The sequence below is a fragment of the Rhinatrema bivittatum genome, chromosome 1, assembly GCF_901001135.1.
Source record: "Rhinatrema bivittatum chromosome 1, aRhiBiv1.1, whole genome shotgun sequence".
NCBI lineage: Eukaryota > Metazoa > Chordata > Amphibia > Gymnophiona > Rhinatrematidae > Rhinatrema > Rhinatrema bivittatum.
Window position 1 is genome coordinate 216159640 of NC_042615.1, and position 21636 is coordinate 216181275.

General features: G+C 42.4%; 1 protein-coding gene across 1 annotated transcript in view; it reads left to right on the forward strand.

Annotated features, from left to right (window-relative positions):
• Positions 1 to 21636, forward strand: part of HTRA3 (HtrA serine peptidase 3) — an 83687-nt gene that overhangs the window by 40961 nt on the left and 21090 nt on the right. Inside the window, exon 6 of the mRNA XM_029591751.1 lies at positions 969 to 1083. Within this exon, the coding sequence (XP_029447611.1) occupies positions 969 to 1083 (115 nt within the window). The remainder of the gene's footprint in view (positions 1 to 968; positions 1084 to 21636) is intronic.

Here is a 21636-nt window from a genome sequence, read left to right on the forward strand (position 1 = left end):
TTTACAAAGTATGCATGTAAGCTAACCCGCACAAGAGATGTGCTCGCTAGAACAGGCTGTGACTTTGTGAGGTTTGCAAACACAGCAGCCTATTTCCATGGGAATTTTTAAAGGGAAGTCGTGGGCATCAGTTTTGCTTGGAAAATTTGAGGTAAAGCCTGCACATAAAAAGGTGCGTCCAACTTTTTACCCAAATGGGCACAGTTCTGAGATTTACCCCTCCCTGTTCGTGCATCAGTACTGGCAAAGTGCAGGAAAATACTGTGCGCTTGGTAAAGAGGGCAGGTCAGGGCATTCTCACAGCTGCCGGCTTGTTCGCTGGGCCATTGCTTAGCTTTCGGCTGTCTGCTACAAAACAGTGCTTCATTCATAAACCTGTCTGGCTGACTTGCTGAACTCGGCAGTTTATTTTATAAATGTTTTGTAGCCTATCAACGGGCGGTTAGTTGCTCTTGGTAATTTATTACCGATTTTACCATGCTTGAAGCAAACTATTAAGAACCTTTGGGGGGGATAGGAGGGCAGTGGGAACTTTAGCTCAAATGAGGCAATCATTTTGATACGTTTTTAGACAAAATCCTGTGTTGGAATAAAGACAGCTCACAGTGTGCATTATTATTATTAAACTTCCTACGGCTGTACACCAGCAATATTCCTGGGGGGGGGGGGGGGGAGGGAGAGGGAGAAATGTAGACATAATACACTCATTTTTTGTGTAAGATTACAGAACTGTTTTATTGCTGATTATTGTATTTGTTACACGACTGTTGACATGTAACAGGTTTCTGTTATATAATTCAAGAAAACTACAAATTAGAAAAAACCCAAAACAGCTCACAGTGCATAAAATGAAAACTAATTACTAGTAGTAAACTGTTAGCATGACTGACAAGCCACCTTATTGAACTATAGTATCGCATAGTTAAGGCTCAACTGTGTTTCTTAACGCGACTGTTTCCCCTGTGCAGGATGGAGAGGTGATTGGAATAAACACTTTGAAGGTGACAGCGGGAATCTCCTTTGCTATTCCTTCTGATCGGATCTCGAGGTTCCTCACAGAATCACATGATAAGCAAAATAAAGGTAAGGTCAGTCTGCAGCCATTCCGCATCACGCCTGGGCCTGCATGCTGTGACCGCTGGGGGAAAGGTCCTGCTCTGTGCAGCCAACATAAGAAAATAACCGCCTTGAACTGGGCGTGGGATCAGTTTAACCAGAGTTTATTTGCTTCCCCCAAACCTATTTAGTTTGATTCTCTGCTCTTTTTTTAGACCACCAGGTATGTAAAGAAAAATAATGCTGCAACATGTATTTATATATTAAAGTACACAAATGCAGTGTTAGATGAATACTTGGTCAATATGTTTTGTGTGCGTAGGTGACAGAACTTTTAAGATCTCCTACTCTTCAACAAGATATTTTTTTTTCACAGCAATAAAACAAAACTCATATTTGAATATTTAATATGCATTTAATGGGAAACTTGGCAAAATGGCCTCTGGAAAGTATCAGTTCAAGTTATGAATTGCTCAAATAACTTTCAAGGTTTAACTAACGTTATGAAACAATTCAGAAAACTCTCCACCTTTGTATTTACAATGTTTTGCCCCGTTGGGGCTGGGGAGCCGCGTCATTCTCTGTTCTAAAACTGGCTTTCCAAAATAACAGCCTGCTATGTGTCAGCCCAAGTTCAGCTTAAAATAGCAGTTGTCCTTGAAAGAGTTCCAGTAATCTGGTGGTAAACACCACAGGTGCCCTTCCAGTTTCCCAGTCCCCCCCAAGACTTGCCAAAAGTCCATGGGGGTCCTGGCGCAATCTCCTGCACTTGGGCTGTCAGCTGCCAGTATTCAAAATGGCGCCGATAGCCTTTGCCCTTACTATGTCACGGGGGCAGAGTGTGTGGAGGGAACAGGAGGGGAGGGGCTGGACTGAGGAGCAGAGGAGCACAGGTTTTTACTTCTATTTTAGCACTCATTGCTCTTGCATAAGTTAACGCTGGTATGTAACAAGGGTTTTAACTCCTAAAAAATCTACGCTAAAACAGGAGCAAAAACCATTGCAAAGGTTAGTGTGTTGTAAACTAATACGATGTAAAAGAAGGCATTAGCCATTCCTCAGCAATGCAGGGAGGTGTGTTAAAGGGCAGATAGCTTAAATCACATTTTCTTAACGCTGGAAATGTAACTCCTGGGTAAAACTTAACTTACATTTCTGCTTGCCATATTATACAATTGCTGTCCCCAGTGTGGTAGTGTCTAGTTGCTTCTATCACACTGGGCTTAGCAATAGAATAATTTTGGCCACCAGAAATTTGAGTTTACTTCACTTCAGACCCAGGAGTTTAATTTCTGGTGCAGTACACTGCCACTATACATCCAACTTTGGCGTATTGTTTAGCTGCACGTGTCCATCCCAGGGAGATTAGACTTTGTTCAGCTAGCTATAAGTACCCACTCCAAAGAGCACATTCTTGCAACCAAGGCCCTTGGGGGGGATAATGGCAAGTAAAATGAAAGCATAAGCTTTCTGGGGCAGGCAACCACAGCTTGTTAAACAGAGCATAAACTCTCTGAGGGACACCTAAAGCTGAACAGGATGCCAAAGTCAGATGCATAGCGCCAAAGTGCATACTGTTCAGCTGAAGGTGCCTGTCCCCTAGAGCTTATGCTTTGATTTTACTTGCCATGCCTTGCAAAAATGACACTGTAGGTGAGATTGGTGCTGTGCATCCCAACTTGTGGGCACATACTCTAATTCAAGGCCATTTAGGAATGGTAAAAAGTACTGTTGATGGTCCCTTTAAGGAATGCACCTACAGCTAGATGAACAAAGTATAGACTGTCTGGATGAGCACTAAAGGCTGAACAGTACACACTTTAGCACTACATGTGCCTGTGCTGTGTTCAGACAAGACAAAGAAAACCTGTGACTGGTACCTTCCTCATAGAGCTTACATTGGGAATGTAGCTCCTGGGTCTGAGATGGCGTAAACTCACATTTCTGGTGACAAATGTTGTCTATTGTTGCCCCTAGTGTGGTACCCCACTTCAGACCCAGGAGGATTTACATTTCCAATGTAATCTGTCTGGGGTGGGCACAAACAGCTGAACAGTACATCAGAGTCAGGATGCTTGGCATCAAGTGCATACCCTTCAGCTGAAGATGCCCTCCCAAGAGAGCTTACACTTTCTTTGGTCTGAGGGGGAAATAAAAATGAACTTACATTTCTTTTGGCCAAAGTTATTCTATTGCTGTGCCCAGTCTGGTAGAAAGACTCTTATCACAATGGCACAGCAATAGAATATCATGGGCATCAGAAATGCATTCATTTTATTTTTATTTATTTTAAAATCATTTATGTACTGTTTTTATATGTAATCGTAGTCAAAGTGGTTTACAAAATTAAAACATTCATAGTAAAAAAAACAAACTAAACATATTGTCTAGAAAATTAAAAGTTAAAATAAACAAGTCTCAGCAACAACAAAAAGGCAAAAGTCAGGAAGAATGTACAAGGAGAGGGGGTCGGTTAGGGAAGGAAAGGATAAGTAGCAAAACATTGGTCGAAAGCGCTTTTGAAAAGGAAAGTTTTTAAGCACTTTTTGAACTCTTTCAAGTTGGCAACAGTTAACCTTTATTGCACCCCAGGCCAGGGAGTTAACCTGAAAATCCACTGAAGTGCATAAAATGAGGCGTATGGAGGTAAGCAAAGTTGGAAGGAGTGTGTCCAAAATGGACTTGCATGCAAGACTGTGCCCAAGTCAGGATGGCCAGTGCCAATCTTCCATGCAAGGCCATTTTGCCAAGTGAAATCAAAGGGGTAAGCTCTCTGGAACAGGCAACTATAGCCATTTGAAATGCACAGCACCAAGTGCGTACTGTTCAGCTGTAGGTGCCTTCCCTAGAGAGCTTACCCTTTGATTTTACTTGGCATGCCTTGCCCAAAATGGCACCCAGTGCTAATCTTGTATGCAAGGTCATTTTGGTCACACTCCTTCCAACTTCAAGCTCTTACTTCCTTACTTTTGTTTTAAGCACTTTTTTTAAAGCACGTTTCTGTATTAGTGTGGATTCTTTGGTTTAACTCACATTTTAGTGTAGCTTTTTTGTTTTGCAGGCTTTTTTTTTAACACCTGTTTGTTTTGTGTCCCATTAACTTACTTCGTCCTGTGGGAACTTCTGCTTTTAGTGCGAGCGTTAAATAAAACCTGCACTAAAATTTAACTCCAGTTTTGGCACATGCTTTATTACATTGGCCCCAGAGTACCTCTTCTCTTCTCTTCTCTCCTTTTCTCTCTCTACTCCAGTTTCACCTTCAACCGCCTCCCCTCCTGTTCCTTGCAGGATGCTTGCGGGGAGGATCTGGAGCAGAGGGAAGCTGAAGGCAGGCCTCCCAGTAGCCCTTTTCAATTGATTGAATTAGGAAGTGGGAGAGGTTCAGTTGTGTTGACTGCACAGTAGCTGGTAAATTATGTGGCATCAGGTTAATGATGTGGTTTTGGAGGCCACAGACTCTCAGGAGCCTGGGAGTACTGCTGGAGGGTGCTGCAACTTCCTTTCTCACTACTACATTCAGTCAGTGCAGCACTTGGCTTACATGTGGTCTACTGGCCAGCTGTATATGATAGGAATAGGAGGAGCGATTAAATAGAACATTAGCAAAATTAAAATCCTAGCTAGGCACATTCCAGAATTATTCAGAGGGCTACACACCTCTTACTAACATTTTACTTATAAAAGCTTTTCTCCTCAGAGTATATGACTAGCAGAAATGAACAGAATAGGTACTCATCATCACCTCCCCTGTGCTGCTTCAATTGCAGCGTGCTCAACCATGTAACATGGCTCATGATATGGGTCACTACAGGAATCTCTTTATGTAAAACATGGCAATTGAAGCCAGATTGTTTAGGATAAAAAAATTACTGGATTATTATTTCTTTACACTCTACTTATTGGAGGGGAAAATATTAGGCAATAAAAGCATAAATGTCATTTGATCAAGTTTGAAAGATACCGTGGATTTAAATAACAGTGTGTAATGTAACATGGTTAAGACCTTGGGACTGGAGCATCAGAAGACGAAAGAGCAGAAGTGGAGATTAGATATACTCTTCGTTCTTAACTGTGTTACTGGATGAAGGATCATTTTTGGAGCCAAAATCTTAGTAATAGGGATAGGTAAGCCACTAAACGTAACCATATTCATTTTCTGTATATTCTGAGCATGTCTGTCTTTGAATATTATTTTGTTTGAATTGTTGGCATGTGATGTTTTGTGGGCTTCAGAAACACCTCATCTTCTCAAATACAGCTGGGCTGTTTATATAACTTGATGGGAAGGATTAAAGTCAAGGGAACTCGAAATGGAACAGAAAGTGACAAAAGAGTGGAGGACAAATCTGAGCTCTAGTTACTGCAGTGCTGAGCTGTTATTGTACTTTAAATGTACTTTGCTAAATTGAGCTGGAAATTATGTGGCTGGTAACAACAGAAATGTTGAGAATGCTGTTATTTAGAATGGCTTTGAAACCAAATATTTATAAAGTGACACTTTCCTTAACAGAGCCTTACCGCCTAGAAGATTACTAACACCACATGCTGTGGAAATGTTGCCTTTTCAAATACTTTTTTTTGCTAAAGTCAAATATATTGTACAGTTGTAAAGGTAGCATGCAAGCTGGAGAACATTCTCCCATCATTGGTGTTTCTGTATCTGTGGAAAAATTCTTTTGAAAATCTGGTCTGTAGAGTAGAGAGACTGTGTTGCAAGTGCATTGTTTCTTTTCTTTTTTTAATAACTTTTTCTCTCAGCATTCTAAATTCTTTTTATGTAATTATCTTTTTGACTTGCTGCCAGTGCACGGCAGAACGCCATGCCAGTCTGTCTTGCATTGCTGGACTGATGGCCAGTTGCCAGAGAATAATCTGTTCCCCCACCATGAATGTCATGGATGAGACATCTTGCACATCCAGACATAACACCAGATAATGGTGATATAATGCTTAGTGATATAGTGCCATCATTTACATTTTCTGCTCCAGTAGTCCTTCATAAGTTTTGCTTTTCCCCCTCGCCTGCCTAATGCACACAGGCTTGAGGAGAGAGTGAACAAAGACGCAGGTGCCAACTCCCTCCAGAGCCCCCAACCAATGGCATTCTTTGACTGACTATCAGATGCCATTACCTAAATCAGGGGTGTCCAGCTCTAGCTCTATTAAGTTCACCTAGAGAATAGCCACTGCTATTAGCAATGGTAACATGGGATAGACTTAGTTTTTGGGTACTTGCCAGGTTCTTATGGCCTGGATTGGCCACTGTTGGAAACAGGATGCTGGGCTTGATGGACCTTTGGTCTGACCCAGTATGGCATATTCTTCCTCTTAGTCCTCGAGGGCCATATAGCATTCACATTTTCCAGATTATCCTAATGAATATGCCTGACATAGATTTGCATGCACACTGCTTCAGTTGTATGCAGCCGTATCTCATGCATATTCATTAGGGGCATCCTGAAAACCAGATTTGGTTTGTGACCCTCGAGGATCGGTGTTTGACCCCCCTGGCCTAAACAATAGTCTTCTCTGCTTTCCAGACCGAGCATACTGCATCAGCACAGCCAGCTCTGGCCGACTCAAAACCCAGAATGTGTCTGTGGAAATGAGGGGCACCAATTTCTCCCATCCAAATGGAATCTTTGCCAGCTGCAGTACCTTTTACTGGCCCCAATATGAAAAGATTCAGCAGGTGCCTCAAAACAGGAGCCAAATCCTGCCTTCCGCCATGATCACATGCAAATGCAGACTCAAGTGATGTTCTTTAAATACGAACTTCAACTTCTAGGTCAAAGAACTAACAACGAAAACTATATTCCAAATGCTTTAATCTCAAAACAGTTTGAAACTTTAGATTACACAATATAAATTGCTGTCCATTTGCAGTACAAAACCTGCATTATAAGCAATATATTGCAATTATAGAACCATTTCTAAATTGACTTTGCATAGGGGGAGAATTTATTTTCTTTATTTGGGAAAGTTGACTTTGTGATAATATTTTGTGATTATTCTGGTTTTATTTGGGTTAATTAATTTTAGCATTTATATAATGCTCTAAACCTGGGCTTGTTACAACAAAACATGCATTAAGCACCTGCCCCAAAGAGTCTACAATCAGAGTGGGTACTTAAGGCAAAGGAGATAAGGTGAGTTGTCCAAGGTCCCGAGGAATACCAGTGGGAGAAGCAGGATTTCTGCCCTGCTCTTCTGGTTCCCAGCCCATAACTAGAATGCCTCCTTTTCCCCAGCACAAAAGATGTTTTGTTTTGTTTTCTTGAAACTTCAGATACGTTCATCTTTTTCCTGATGTTTCATCCTGAACATTTTCCTGTGTGATATGACTTGAATGTTACTAACATTAAGGGGGTCATTCTCTAACGCTATCGCACGCGAAAAGTCCCTTTTTGCGTGTGTGTGATAGCTAGCTCGGGGGGGAGTCGGGGCGGCATCGGGGTCGATGCTGCGGACACATCGCTGACGGCGAAAGGTAAGATTCCTTATCGCCGCCAGTTTCGCGCCGAATAACTACACCTTTTACGCTGTAGTTATTCGGCGCGAAAGCCGGCAGCGATCGCACCGCGGAGGTGCGATCGCTGCCGGCTATCGCAGGACCACCCACCCACCGTTACCGCCGGATTCTCTAAGGTCTGCGACCTTAGAGAATCCAGGCCATTAAGAGAGGTTGTTTTCTCTGAAGACAGGCAGTTCACCATAGTTATATGAGTGTGTCATATGACCAGGGGCGGCTCAAGGTGCTCTGCTGCCTGAGGCGAGGGATTAGATGGCGCCACCCCCAGCCCCCTCTCTCCCTTTTCCACACACACCCAGTCATGTCACACGCATGTAGACTCATTCACTTGTCTCCCTCTTCCATACACACATGCACTCTTATTCTCTCTTCTCACCTCGATTCTCATTCGCCACAGGAGCCTCCTCTATCCCCAGGCGCGCGGGGACATGCGTTCCACTTCCTCCTCCAGCACCATCGGCTTGTTTTGCCCTTGCTTTATTTTCGGCGCACGGCCCGACACCGTTGCTCCTCCTCCTCCTGCGCCTTTAGTTTCCCATGGAGGAGGGCGACTCCCCTGCTTGCCTTTTTTTGACGCGCAGCACCGGTCTTAACGTTTTTTCTTCTGAGGGCACGGGTGCTGCTGCTTCTCCTTCTTTGAGTGTGCGCTGCTCCAGGCCCTTTTCTCTTCCGGCCTTCTGCAGCAGGGCACCCAGGGACCCGGCCGGTCGTTCGGAATTCCGGAGTCTCCAGGCCAAACCCGGAGAGTTCCCGGGGATGAGTGTGAGGCAGGGGCAGGCAGTGTGGGGCAGACACCACAGCGGCATTCTGAGAGGGGCATGTTCTGCCGCCTCAAAATTCAGCCGCCTCACCCTGCCTCATTATAGAACTGATTGTCCTTGGCACTGAATTGATTTTTTTTTTTTCAGTGCTTTCTGGAAAGGCATAAATGCTTGTACCTCTAATCATTCACTGCACCTTTCTAAAGGAAGGGACTCCCTTCCCGCACCTCTCAAATTATTTGCAAACCGATGTGATAGGTAAATCGAACACCGGTATATAAAAAACAAATAAATAAACGTGTGGGAGTTGCTGCCCTGCCACAGTCCTACTGCTGCTGCATGCTCCCCTCAGTTTCTTTTTAATTCTTGGTTGGTTTGTGCTTTTCATCATCTCCCCCCTCCCCCCCCCCCCCCCAAATCTTCCTTGCGTTCTTTGCAAAGCACTTTCACAAGACGGAGCAGATGAATCAAGCAGGGTGTTGCTGATACATAGAGAGATCTGCAAGACGATTAATTCAGACAATAAAAATGTTTTGTAGCACTGTTATAGGTTTTAATCAGTCATTAAAAAGAGATAACCCATGTTTCTCAGTGGGAGGCTTCACGTAAGCAACTCTTCTTTCTGTAGATCCCAGCCTTTGTTGGGACTGAAGAAAACTGTTTGTGGTGCTTGGTGAGCACCAGTGATGGTGATGTGAGCATTACCTGGGAACTCTTATGCTTTGGGCCGACACTCAGAAACTCCCGGTACAATATCAAGAGCAGGTCCCGGAAGAAAAAGTTGGCAGGGCCGCACAGACAGGCTGCGAGGAGGAGGAGGAGCGTCTGGCTACCATGGTTGAAAAGGAGAGGCAGCGTCAGGCCCCATGCCAAGGAAGGAAGGAAGGAGGAGCTCGAGCACTACACAGCTTAAAGGCAGAAGGAGCCTGGGCCTCACAGCAGCAGGAAGTAAGAGGGTTATGGGGTAAGGAGAAGTAGCTTGGGCCCCCTGCAGTAGAAAGGGTGAGGAAATCCATCATCTGGAGGAGATGGGGGGCTGTCGCTGGTGGGTGCTAGGTGAGAAGAGAGAATGAGTGTGTGTGGGTGGGTGGGTGGGGTTGTGAAAGCAAGAGAAGTGACTGTGTGTGTAACCATGCATGTGAGTGTGCCTTTGTGTAGAAGAGGGAGAAGAGTGTATGTGAGGGGAGAATGAGAGGACTGTGAGCATGAGATGAGCAGGTATGTGTGTGAGTATATGAGTGAACATGTGCAAGTGTTGGGGTGTGCATGACAGAGAGTTTGTGTGCATGTTCCTGCTGCCCCCTCCCAGTTCCGTTCCCCGATAATCCCCGACAGTCTCAGAGTGGGTGTAAATTGGAAGTTCCCAGGTAGGACTGGTTGAGGGTTTCCATTTCTGTAGGCATTGTGTTGTGCCATGCTATGTTCAGACAGTGGCATTTTTTATGTGCTTACTAACTTGACCTGCCTCACTATAGGGAAAGGGATTATAGTGTAGAGTTCCAGCAGCCATATTGGTTTTGGAGCTGGAATCCCTTTGGAGGAAGATAAAAGAAAAATGGCAGCAAAGGAATGTAATTTTTGTTTGCTTAATCATTTCAGTATAAATTGCTGCAGGAAGTAATTTACAATGCAGCATTCTGTTGAACAAATAGACCTATGCTGTCTGTGCATAGAACACAAACTGGATTGCTCACTTTTTGGCCATTAAAGAATAAGGCATTTGGCTTTTCTGTGGTCCGCTTACTCCATTTCCTAGCACATTTAATTTTTTTTTCATAAGTAGAAGTGCAAAAAGAGTTTGCTACCTTTTCAAGGAAGGGGCGACTTATCTCATCTTCCTCCACAGCTTAGGTTCCAGCCCAGTCAAACCCTACACCAAGTTTGCTTACTGCCATTTATAATAGAGGGGATGAAGGAGAGTTCAAATAATTCTTAACATTCTGTTTTCTTTTTTTTTTTACCACCACAGCACACTGAGCCAATGATTTCAGTGTAATGTCAACTATGATGCCCAGATCTTTTTCTTAGGTGGTAGGTTCCATATAAGGAGTTAACATTGTGTAACTATAGCATGGGTTATTTCCCCTATATGCATCACCTTGCACTTGTCCATATTAAATTTCATCTGTCTTTTGGACACCCAAACTTCCAGGCACACAGGGTGCTCTTGCAATTTTCACAATCCGCTTGTGACTTAACTACTTTGAATAATTTTGTGTCGTCTGCAAATTTAATCACCTTACTCATTGTACCCCTTTCCAGATCATTTATAAATATTTAAAAGGCACCAGCCCAAGTACATAACCCTGAGGCACTCCACTGTTTACCTTTTTCCACTGTAAAAACAGACCATTTATGCCTACTCTGTTTCCTATCATTTAATCAGTTTGCAATCCATAAAAGGACATTGCCTTATATTCCATGACTTATTAGTTTTCTTAGAAGCCTCTCATGAGGGACTTTGTTAAACACCTTCTGAAAATCCAAATATATCACATCTACCGGTTCACGTTTATCCACATTTATTCATACCTTCAAAAAAATGTAGTAAATTTGTGAGGCAAGACCTCCTTTGGATGAAATCACGTATGTCTATAAGTTCTGTGATTTTATTCTTTATAATAGTTTCCATTATTTTTCCTGGCACTAAAGTCAGGCTCACTGGTCTATAGTATCTCCGGATCACCTCTGGAGCCCTTTTAGATATCAGGGTTACATTGGCCAACTTCCACTCTTCAGGAACAACAGATGATTTTAATGATAGACTACAAATTACTTATAATAGGTCTGAAATTTCATTTTTTGAGTTCTTTCAGAACCTTGAGGTATATACCATCTAGTCCAGGTGATTTGATACTCTACAGTTTCTCAATTTTGCCTACTACATCTTCCAGGTTCACTGTGATTTGGGTCAGTTTATCTGAATTGTCACCTTTGAAAACTGTCTCTGGAACAGATATTTCTGCAATATTTTCATCAGTAAACACCGAAGCAAAGAATTCATTTAGTCTTTCCGCATTGGCCTCAACTTCCCTAAGCCTCCCTTTAACCCCTCCATCATCTAACAGTCCAACTGACTCCCTTGCAGGCTCCTTCTTCGGATGCATTTAAGAAAGGTTTTATTATGAGTTTTTGCCTCTCTTACCAACTTCTTTTCAAATTCTTTATTAGCCTGTCTTACCAATGTTTTACATTTAACTTGCCAATGCTTATGCTTTTACCTATTTTCTTCAGATGGATCCTTCTTCCGGTTTTGGAAAAAATAGCCTCTTTCACCTTTCCTTTTAACTATACTGGAAATCATTTGGTCTTTCTTCCGCCTTTCTTAATGCATGGAATACATCTGAACTACACTTCTAAGATGGTATTTTTTAACAGTATCCATGCCTGTTGTACACTCTTAAATTGAGGAGCATAGACTCTGATAACTAGGAAGATGGGTATGAATTCACCCCTGAGCTGACCAATTAGTGTCATTGTTGAGTGATAACCAAAATCCATTCTGTGTTGAGGGTTCTGTGTGACACTCCTGTGGTGAGCTTGGTCCCTGTCAACCAAAGATATAGAATTGCTTGGCCATTGGGCTGACTTGGACTTCTGTTTCTTTCATCATATACTTCACAGTATCGTTCTGGAAATTTCCAGACTCCTTACCACAATACCCTGGAAATTAAAGTTTAGGCAGTTTTGACTCCTGTTTATTGGACTACGCAGTACTATAATTAAACAATGTTAGATGGCTAGATGTCATCACCTGCGTACCTTTTTTTTTTTTTATACTGGTCTTTAGAATTTTAATTTAAAGAACTTATAAGTAGGATCAAATTTGCCCAGCTCTACTGGTAATGCATGAGCAAATCTGATTCTGGTTGCATCCTCCATTTACCCTCCAAACTGTACTCATTTGCTAATACATGGGACTTTAGGACTTTAAGAGGTCCATAATGAGCAAAGTGAGAAGCAGGAAAGTTTAGCCAGCTATTCAGAAGAACATAACCTGGGCAAGTATTCCACTGAATATACCCAGATGAAGTTATCCAGGTAACGTTAGGTCAGCATTTTCGCTGATCAGATGTACCCAGCTAAGTTTATCTGGCTAGCACTGAATATTGGCGCTAGCTGGATAAATTTTAGCAACACACCTGACATGCTTCACCCCCACCTTTTTTATCTGGTTACATTTTAGCTAGGTGATGAGCTACCCAATTAAAATATATTGTTTGGGGAGGATGGGGAGATAGGAAATTAAAAATTTGGGGTTTGTCTGCTTAACTTAAAAAATTATCTGTGTAAACCCTTTGCATATTGACCTCTATGGAGAAGAACTGCCACCAATCTACTGAATTACTATTCTGCCTTTTTAGTATATACTCAGGGCAGATTGCATAATATAAAACAAAATAATAGTGGTGATTGCATTAAGACCTCTAGAGGGTCCTGATATTGGGAAAGTTATTGCCGTATAGGCATAAAAATATTAAGTTGAAAGATAGTTTGACGATACTGGGACTGAGTAGAGCTATATGCCTAGAGTACATTACTGTGAACATCAGGCAATGTTAGTTTTTGGTTTGCTAGTTGTTCTGGTCTGTGAAATACCGACAGTGCTCTGTCCTGCAGGCAAAAGGCAACTCCAAGTAAAACAGAATTTGAGTCATTCACCCAGAAAGCCAGGCAAACATTCCTAGACATGTCAGTTAATTCCAAGTGTGCAAAGCAGCTTATGTGTATGAGAAACAAAAACAATTCTGTTTTTTTGGTTGCAGTTAAGCTTGAAGATGTGGAGAATTGTTTCCTGGAACAAATTCATATACAACTGATTTGTTCTCTTTTCTCACACCAGTAAACTGAAATACCAGGTTCTCTAGGGAGGTAGTTGGGTGGTGGGACGTCTTCTCTGTGCTTTGTTGTTCATATAAATCTTCATCAGACATTTTGCTCAACACTTTATGAACTTCTTTTGACACTATGGACTTTGGACTGAAACATCCATAGCCCGATTGACTTTATTTTAATAGGAAATTAAACCTTTTTGTCTTGAAAATTTACTGAAGGTTGTGGTTTCCTATAACAATTGGAGCCAAAGGGCATTTACAGACAAAGTCGGAGTCAGGTTTTTCCAAATCCAAAGGCAAACTGCGATAAGATGGCCTCCCACTTCATAATGAGAATTAGTGGTAGGGGAGAGTTTTCTGCTCCTGCCCTAGTCTAAAACTCTAAACCCTAGATCATGCTTTGTCTTTGTATGCAGCATAGTTTTGACTTGGGACATCTGTGTCTATTTGAAATATGATTAGAGTTGTTCAATGAAGCTGTTTATTAAAGTTTTGCTAGAATACAGTATGGAACATTTTATGGCAATATTATAAAATTGTGTAATCCCCTTTCTAGTTTTAGGGCCAGGAGGGTTTGGGGACCAATTTCCAAAGTCTCTCCACCTCAAGACTGTTCAGGGGCGCCAGGACAGGGTTCCTTTCCAATGGGGCGAGGACTAAATCCTCCAAGACCCAAGATGGCTGGGGTGACTGGAGGGGGGGGATGGTAACAGTTCTTGTTCAACCTTAAAGAATACTCCTGGAGGATCAAGGCAAGTGTCCAAAAATAAATCTTTTACTGTCAAGAGTTTTTAAATAGCAAAATGACTCTATTGGCACAAGGTGGAACTGCAGTTCTCCAAGTTATCTTTGCAAATGTCTCTCAGTATTGGGAAGGAAAACTCTCACCCTCCCAGGCGTGGATAAGTAAAGTACCCAGTTGGGTAGGGGACTTTACTTATCCAAGCCTGGGAGGGTGAGAGTTTTCCCAAGTCAGATACAATTGTATCAGTTGTATCTTAGTTGGGACAGAAACCCCCCCCCTTCCAAAAATACTGATGCCAAAAAGGATTATAGTCTTTACACAGTCTCCCCAAACTGTTTCCCTTCCTGGGTGAAGACTCCAATTGGGAATCTTCAGAATAGAATTATTGGTCTAACTCACAGTTCTCCTCTTCAGTTGTCTCAATGGGAATTTTTGTAGGCAAAAGTCCAATAGCATGGAACACAGCTTCTCCATACAGATGCTCCCTCTTCAAGCAGGAAGGGTAGCCACAAACTTCCTCCTGGAAACTAGGGAAAAATAGAAACTCTGGAAACCTAGCAAGTCACCTTTGATTCATCCCCCTCTGTGAGGGCTGAGAGCACTGGAGGCTTCTCTACCCCTGATCTAACCTAATTGTTGGACTCCCCGAATCCTTCAGCCAGGGGTACCAGGGCTCTCTCTGAAGGAATACTCAACAATGGCAAAAACATCCAAAAATGTCATCAAAATGTAGAACCATCACCTAGGCAAGCACTGGTCCCCCTCCCACTAGGGTATTGTATAGACTGTGAAACCCAGTACCCAAGGAGTAAGTCAGGAAAAACACTCCTAACCAAAATGCCACACCTAGCAATACTGCAGCCTGCTTTTATAAGCTGTAGGGGGCTGGCCATTCCAGCAAACTCAGTGGAGGAGCTGTTCAGAATTGGAGCACCCCTCCCACCACTACCATTCCTATCCAAGCTCACAGGGTTCAAGAATAGGACCATATCGTGATGATCCCAAAGGGTTATCACAATTGCTATAATTTTTATATTAGGACCTAAGTGAACTACAAGGCATTTTCTGCCTCTCTGCTAAGCCTGAATTTGTTTACATTTTATGGAATATAGGTTATCACTATATGTGAAGTCTTTCAAAGTGAATTTACTTTGTACTCAACAACTTGCTTGGGCATTACATTGACATACTTGAGAACTCAGAATCAGTGAAACCAGTATTTAATACCTTTTCCAGAAAATGTTTTGGGTCTGGTAGTTCCTCCTTTCTCCTTTTTCTTCCAGCTCGTTTGGAACCAGTAGTGAGATTCTGGTTCCATGAGCTTTTATTCACAATTAACAGGGGAATTTCCTCCTATTTTAATAGCCCTACCCTCCCACTGTTCCTACTCTGGGCATTACAAAAACAGTTTTGAGGCCTGTAGCCATGCACTAGTGCTCCTTCTGGAATCCTACATCATGAGCTATAAATTAGCCACCAGGTGTCACCTTTAACAATGACCACAACTCCCTTCCCCCTAGGATCCTTAAACATTGCCTGTTCTGGATCCCCAGGCCTAGCCAAACCAGGGGTATGGTCAGCTCTATCCAGGAATGAAACTAGGAATCCTCTAGAAATGCAGAACACTGCTACTGAACCACTGGTCTAACCCAGAAGTTATACCATTCATTTATTTAAGAACAAGGGAAAAATAATCTTTTTGATGAAGGAGAGAACTTATATGTCAGAAGATAATGCATGAATAGAAGGATATTAAATGTATCCTTAACTTGGTGATAGGTTCTGAACAGATGAGAGCAAATGGCAACCTTTGTTGGATAGCTGTGGATTTGGTGCCCTGGTCAGATATTCCTGTGGTGGTAAGTTTTAGTTTTAGAGAGATTCTGGGTGGGCAGAAGGTTAGCAGGAAAAATTGGGATATTGGAGTAGAGGTAGGCGGATCTGGATCAGTTTGGGAATGGTTTAGATAACCTTGTCCCTACTAAGTTGGAAGAGGGAGTTAATGAGTTGGTAGATCAGTGGAATGAATCAATTATATCAATACTGGATGATATTGCCCCTTTCAAATGGTTTCCCAGGGATAAAGAGTCTTTGTTTTGGTATGGAGATGAGCTAGGTGCCATTAGAAGAAAGCATCCACCACTTGGAGTGTCATTGGGAAAAAATTCTCATCTTCTCTTTGACCATATTAGTTGGAAAAAGTAGCCTACAGTTATTAATTCTTAAAAGAAAAAAGAAGCTTTGTCCAAGTTTTATTATTTTATATGATAATGTCAATAAAGAATTGTTCAATGTAGTCAGATTGTTTTGGGTTGATTCTATGCCTGGTTGTGACAATTTTGTTTCTTTTTTGTTAGTAAAAAAAATATCTGGGTTGATGCAGCAAATTGTGAAATGTACAGTGCAATGCCTCTCTGAACAATTAAATGGGTATTTTATTAATGTCTTGTGGTGTTTCTCAGTTGGCAGAGTTCGTGCAATTGAATATTGTTGAGTTAAAAACTATATTAGATATCGATGAGACCTTCTGGTAGCCCATTAGACCCATACTTTCTGGCACTTATTACAACTTTGTCAGGAGATAATTTGAACTGGCTTTGAAAGATTATCAATATCTCTCTTGCAGAAGGTTCTTTACCTGCTTGCAAAAGAAATCCATGGTAAGACCTATTTTGAACAACCACACAAATCCCTCTGCATGTGAAAATTATAAGCTTATCTCCTGTTCTTGGCTAAACTTATTGAGAAAGTGATTATTGTCCGACAGACTGATTTTTAGAAATCAGCTAGTAAACTGGATAGTAGTCAATCTGGATTCTAACCAAGACATAACACAGAATCAATTTTGCTGTTATCTGACGATGTCTTTCAAATCTTAGATAGTGGAGGCTCTATCTTTCTGGTTCTCCTTCACTTACCTAGTGTTTTTGTCCTAGTAGACTATCAATTTATGATTTCAAGGTGGAAACTGGGGGAAAGGCTTGTTGATGGTATGTTTTCTTTTTTGAATGATAGGTCTTAACTGGTGCAAGTTGGGACTGTTTTTCCTCATCATTACTGGTGGGAGTTGGAGTCCCTAAAGTCTCCAGCCTCTTTCCATTGCTGTTTAATGTTTTTATGCCACCTATGGCTGGAGTTTTTTGGAGCTGGGTATCATTAGCCATATACACATGTATGATATCCAGTTCCTGATTCCAGTCAATAAAATTAATAAAGCCATTATCTTGTACAAGTCATGCTTAGCTGAGTTAGAATGCTGGTTGCAGCTGAGCAAGCTGGGCTTTAATAAAGATAAGACAGAGCTGTTAATAATTGTTTTTTGTGCAATAAGAAGTAATGACCCTAATTATGTTTGGGAGAAGCTGACCCAGTGGTATAGACTTGTCTTCGCAGAGTTGCCTGTTAGCTATGGTTTCTTCTCAAAAATTGCTCCTGAAGTGATATTTCAGTTGGGCTTTTTCAACCATAGCCCCTTGGCTCTGGAATGATTTGCCTTTCTAGGTTAGATCTGAATTGAACTATCTAAAATGTTATAGACAAGTGACGGAATGATTATTCCCCAGGTAAAATGATAGTCTTAGAAGCATTCCCCCAGGTGGGCCTTGCTTTTATGAGTTTTGACAACATTTTTGTCTTTATTTTTATTATATTTGTTTTATGTGCTGATTTTGTCTTGTGAAATATGCTCATTTGATTATTTATAATTTTTGTTTTTATGATTTTTATGTTGATTGTAAACTATTTATTATGGGGCAGATTTTCAAAGGGATACGCGCGTACCTCCCGAAAACCTGCCCCAAGTTCCCCCTGCGCGTGCCGAGCCTATGTTGAATAGGTTCGGCGGCGCGCGCAAGCCCCGGAACCAGGGGCGTTTTGGGGGCATGGCCAAGGCCTCCGAAACTGCTCCCAGGCCGGAGAATTGCGCAGCCGGCGCGCGCGAGTTATGCCTGCTTCGGGCAGGCATAACTTGTCAAACAAAGGTAGGGGAGGGTTTAGATAGGGAGGGGAAGGTGCGGGGAGGTGGAAGGAAAGTTCCCTCTGAGGCCGTGCGGCTTGGCACGTGCAGGCTGCCAATTTTTGCACAGCCTTGCGTGCACCGACCCCGGATTTTAAAGGATACGTGCGGCTATGCGCGTATCTACTAAAATCCGGCGTACTCTTGTTTGCGTGGGTGTACTTTTTAAAAATCTACCCCTATATTTATTGATTATGTAGTTTATAAACCTGCAAAATAAATACATTACATTTAGAGGGCAATTTTGAAACCCTGTGGGCAGAAACTTTGTACCCTCTGGCCTGTAAGCAGATTTTCAATGGAAAACTCTTTGAGTGGTAGGCCAGTGCCATGGAGATTCTTTACAGGTGCAAAGTACATAGTATAAAGTGAAAATAAAATCCTTGTGTGCATTTTAATGGGTTCACCCTAACCCCATCCCTGGTGCTGCTCCATTCCCTCAGGGAAAAGTACACACACTATGGATCCCTTGCATGCTTTTCCCCACATACAGGGTGGGAAATTTACAAGGTGGCTTTTCCTGAGGAAATCCCTTTGAAAATTGCCTTCCCCATTTGTTTTCCTTCATAAGTTTTCCAATTTGATGTCTGTTCTACAAATTTTAGGGGATGGGCATGGGATAAGGATGAAGAAGACAGCTGGGAGACAATACTGGGCCGATTGGACCTTATCTGCCAACGGTTTCTATATAACTAGGTTAGGAAATTTTGTATGTAATAGGGAGCGCAATTTTGTAGCATCGTGGGTATCTTATGTAGCAAATATGCACATAAGATACACCGGTTTTCCAAGGGAATGTACAAGCATATATTTGCTTTGAAAATTAGCCTACCGAAAATTCTCGTGAAAAGGAAAGCTAAAAAGAATCAATAATACATACGTTTTAAAATTATCTGAGTGTTGAGCCTCTCAGTAGCCTGGAGTAGGAGGTACAATGTGCAGGGATCCTATGCTGTTCGGAAGCTGAGGAGACAGGTCAGGCATCTGGGCAGAGAGGTGCTGCCAGGAAAATAACAGCAGCCATGAATTTGAAATGTGAAAAAAAAAACCCCAAAAAATAGGCTGGCTGAGTTGTCATAGATAGGTTGACTTTCTCACAAGTAGGGATCATCACAGAGGGGTATGCTAAACAGACATAAAGGTTGCATTAACCTCCTGCCCCTAGAAGAAAGAGGCAGATAGCAGTGGGATTCCTCTAACAGCCTCTGCAAGTCAAGCTGGGATTTTCAGTAAGAGATTAGCAGCGCTGCTCAGTGTTCCGAAGAGCGTGCAACATGACAGGATGAAGCTGTTACCTAGGGATCCAAGATGGCTTGGGTGCTATGAGCCCAGTGATGACATCAGAGAGGAGATATAGTAATTTTTCTTCAAAACTGGGTCAGTTTAGAATTTGAAGAGAAGCCTGGTGAGATGGCATGAGAGCAGGAGCACATCTCTGTGTCTCGTCACTAAGGCCTAGAAAATTGCAAAAAACACAATTTATTGACAAGGGCATTGGGAATATAAGAGAATGAGTGAATGTATGTTTGAAATATAGTTTTTAATATAAGTTACAGTCAAGATAAGAAAACTTGAGACAGTTAATAAGTGGCTGATCCGCGGAGTCTGTTAGCTGAGAATGACTGTTTGTATGTATGGAGACAGAGACTCTGCAAAAGAATATCCTAACAAGGAGAAGAGACATTGTTTCCTGGTAGCCCTGATAAAGTGTGCTACAAAGATAAGGCAGCCTGCTAAGAAGTTAAGATTACTTATAAGTTAAATAGAATAACCCAAATAAAATACTTTTAGCGAGGCTGAACGCCGTATGACCAGGAATTATAGAGGGTGAATAAAAAGAACCTTTGCACCAAGAAGCACTCAGTAATGTGAAACTGAGAAGTTATAATAGAGAATTCTTCAAATTGAATAAAGAAACATGCACTAGAGACAGTAGAATATGGAGTGCTTGAAGAGTGAGTGTAAAAAACTACGAATAGGGACCTGCCTTTGTCCATAAATAGGGAAATTATAGTTATCATTTTATTTTCTAAGTAGCTAGTCCCAGTTAACGCTAAGACGTTGTGACACCCTCACCTAGAGAACTCACTGACCATAGCTTGCAGGTCGGTTGCAGGAAGGTAGTCTCTCTTTTTATGACATTTATATCAGTGACTCTCAACGGGTGTGTCAGGACACACTGGTGTGTCGCAGAGCCAGCAGAAGACTGCTCTTTCCTCATCAGTCTGGGCAGGCTTAGTCTGACTTCTCTTTTATTGGGTACGACAGGAAGCTGCTCTTGCTTTCTTCTTCTGTTCCTGGCCCAAAGGGAGGTTGTTCCTTCCTCCTTCACCCAGATCAGAGCGTGATATCACCAACTCCTTCATAAGGGCCCAGCAGGCAGTGAGGCTGCTGATGCTCTCTTCACCCCCGTGGGGCCTGGATGTGAAAGCAGGAGCATAAGGGAGAAAGATACGTGCTCTGTAGATCTGCTGCCTCCTCATCTTCCTCTCCTCAATGCTTCTTTCCCTTTATCTGCTGCTGATAAAGAAATAGGGAAACTCTGGATTGGACTGAAATCTTTTATGCTGGCTGGGAGCCAGGAGGAGGGGGGAATGTATGGGAAGATAGGAGGTTAAGAGTCTGCTGAGCAGGAAGGCATGGGGAGATATGGAGAGGAGAATGCTGGATAGGAAGGGTGGGGGAAAGGAGTTTTGGGGTTGTTGGGTAGGGACAGATAGAGGAGGGAGGGGTTGGGGGCTGCTGAACAGGGGAGAGAGATGGAAGTTGGGGCTCCTGGGTTGAGGGAGAGGAGTAGGGGATGCTGAGCAGGAAGGGGTAGGAAAGAGGTGGTCAGAGGCATTCTGGGTAGGAAAGGGGAGAGAGAAAGGGCAGAAAGAGTAGAACAGGGGAGAGAGGGAGCATGGGAAAGCGGATGTGGGGTGGGGAGTGTTGGGGATGTTGGACAGGGATATGAGCATGTGAAGGGATGATTGAGTAGTTGGGAGGTGATGGAGGCATGGAGGGGAATGAGTGGGTACAAGGGCCATACTGTCAGTTTCGAGAGTATGCATTTCTTCTCTCTTTGAACTTTGCTTAGTGTAGGAGGAAATATATTTTTGTTTCTAGTCTCAGGTTTTGCACTGCATGCAGAAGGTGGTCTTGGAGTTTCCATTCCAGATTTTGTTTCCAAATTTGTAATTTGTGGTCTTTTTATTCTATATTTGGTGAAGGCAGGTCTGTCTGTGTTCTGAGTGTATGTGACTGAGATGAGGTACTTTACTAGAGGTTTGTATCAGCCTTATTTGTTGTACTTTCTCAATATTATATTGCACTGGTGGAGAACTGCTGACTTTTCATGGGTAGGACTATTGCTGTTTCCTTTCTTGGAGTTAGTGCTGCTGAGGTATGGCAGGCTTGATAGATGTACGTGGGGGTTTTGAATTATTTTACAATGCACCTGGTAGGAGAGGGAGTTTATGATGCTGTTATTAAGATGACACCAGAATCAGAATATCTTTTTTGCATTGTGACTTGTACAGGGAAATGTCTGAGTTGTGCTCTGCACCCATTGTTAGGATGCGGGGGATTCCTGTGGATGCAGAGCATATGCTTATATTTAGTCCCATGATGGTCATGTGTGTCACCCACATGAGCATCTCCTCTCAGATATGTCCTCATAGAAAAAAGGGTCGAGAACCATTGATTTATAG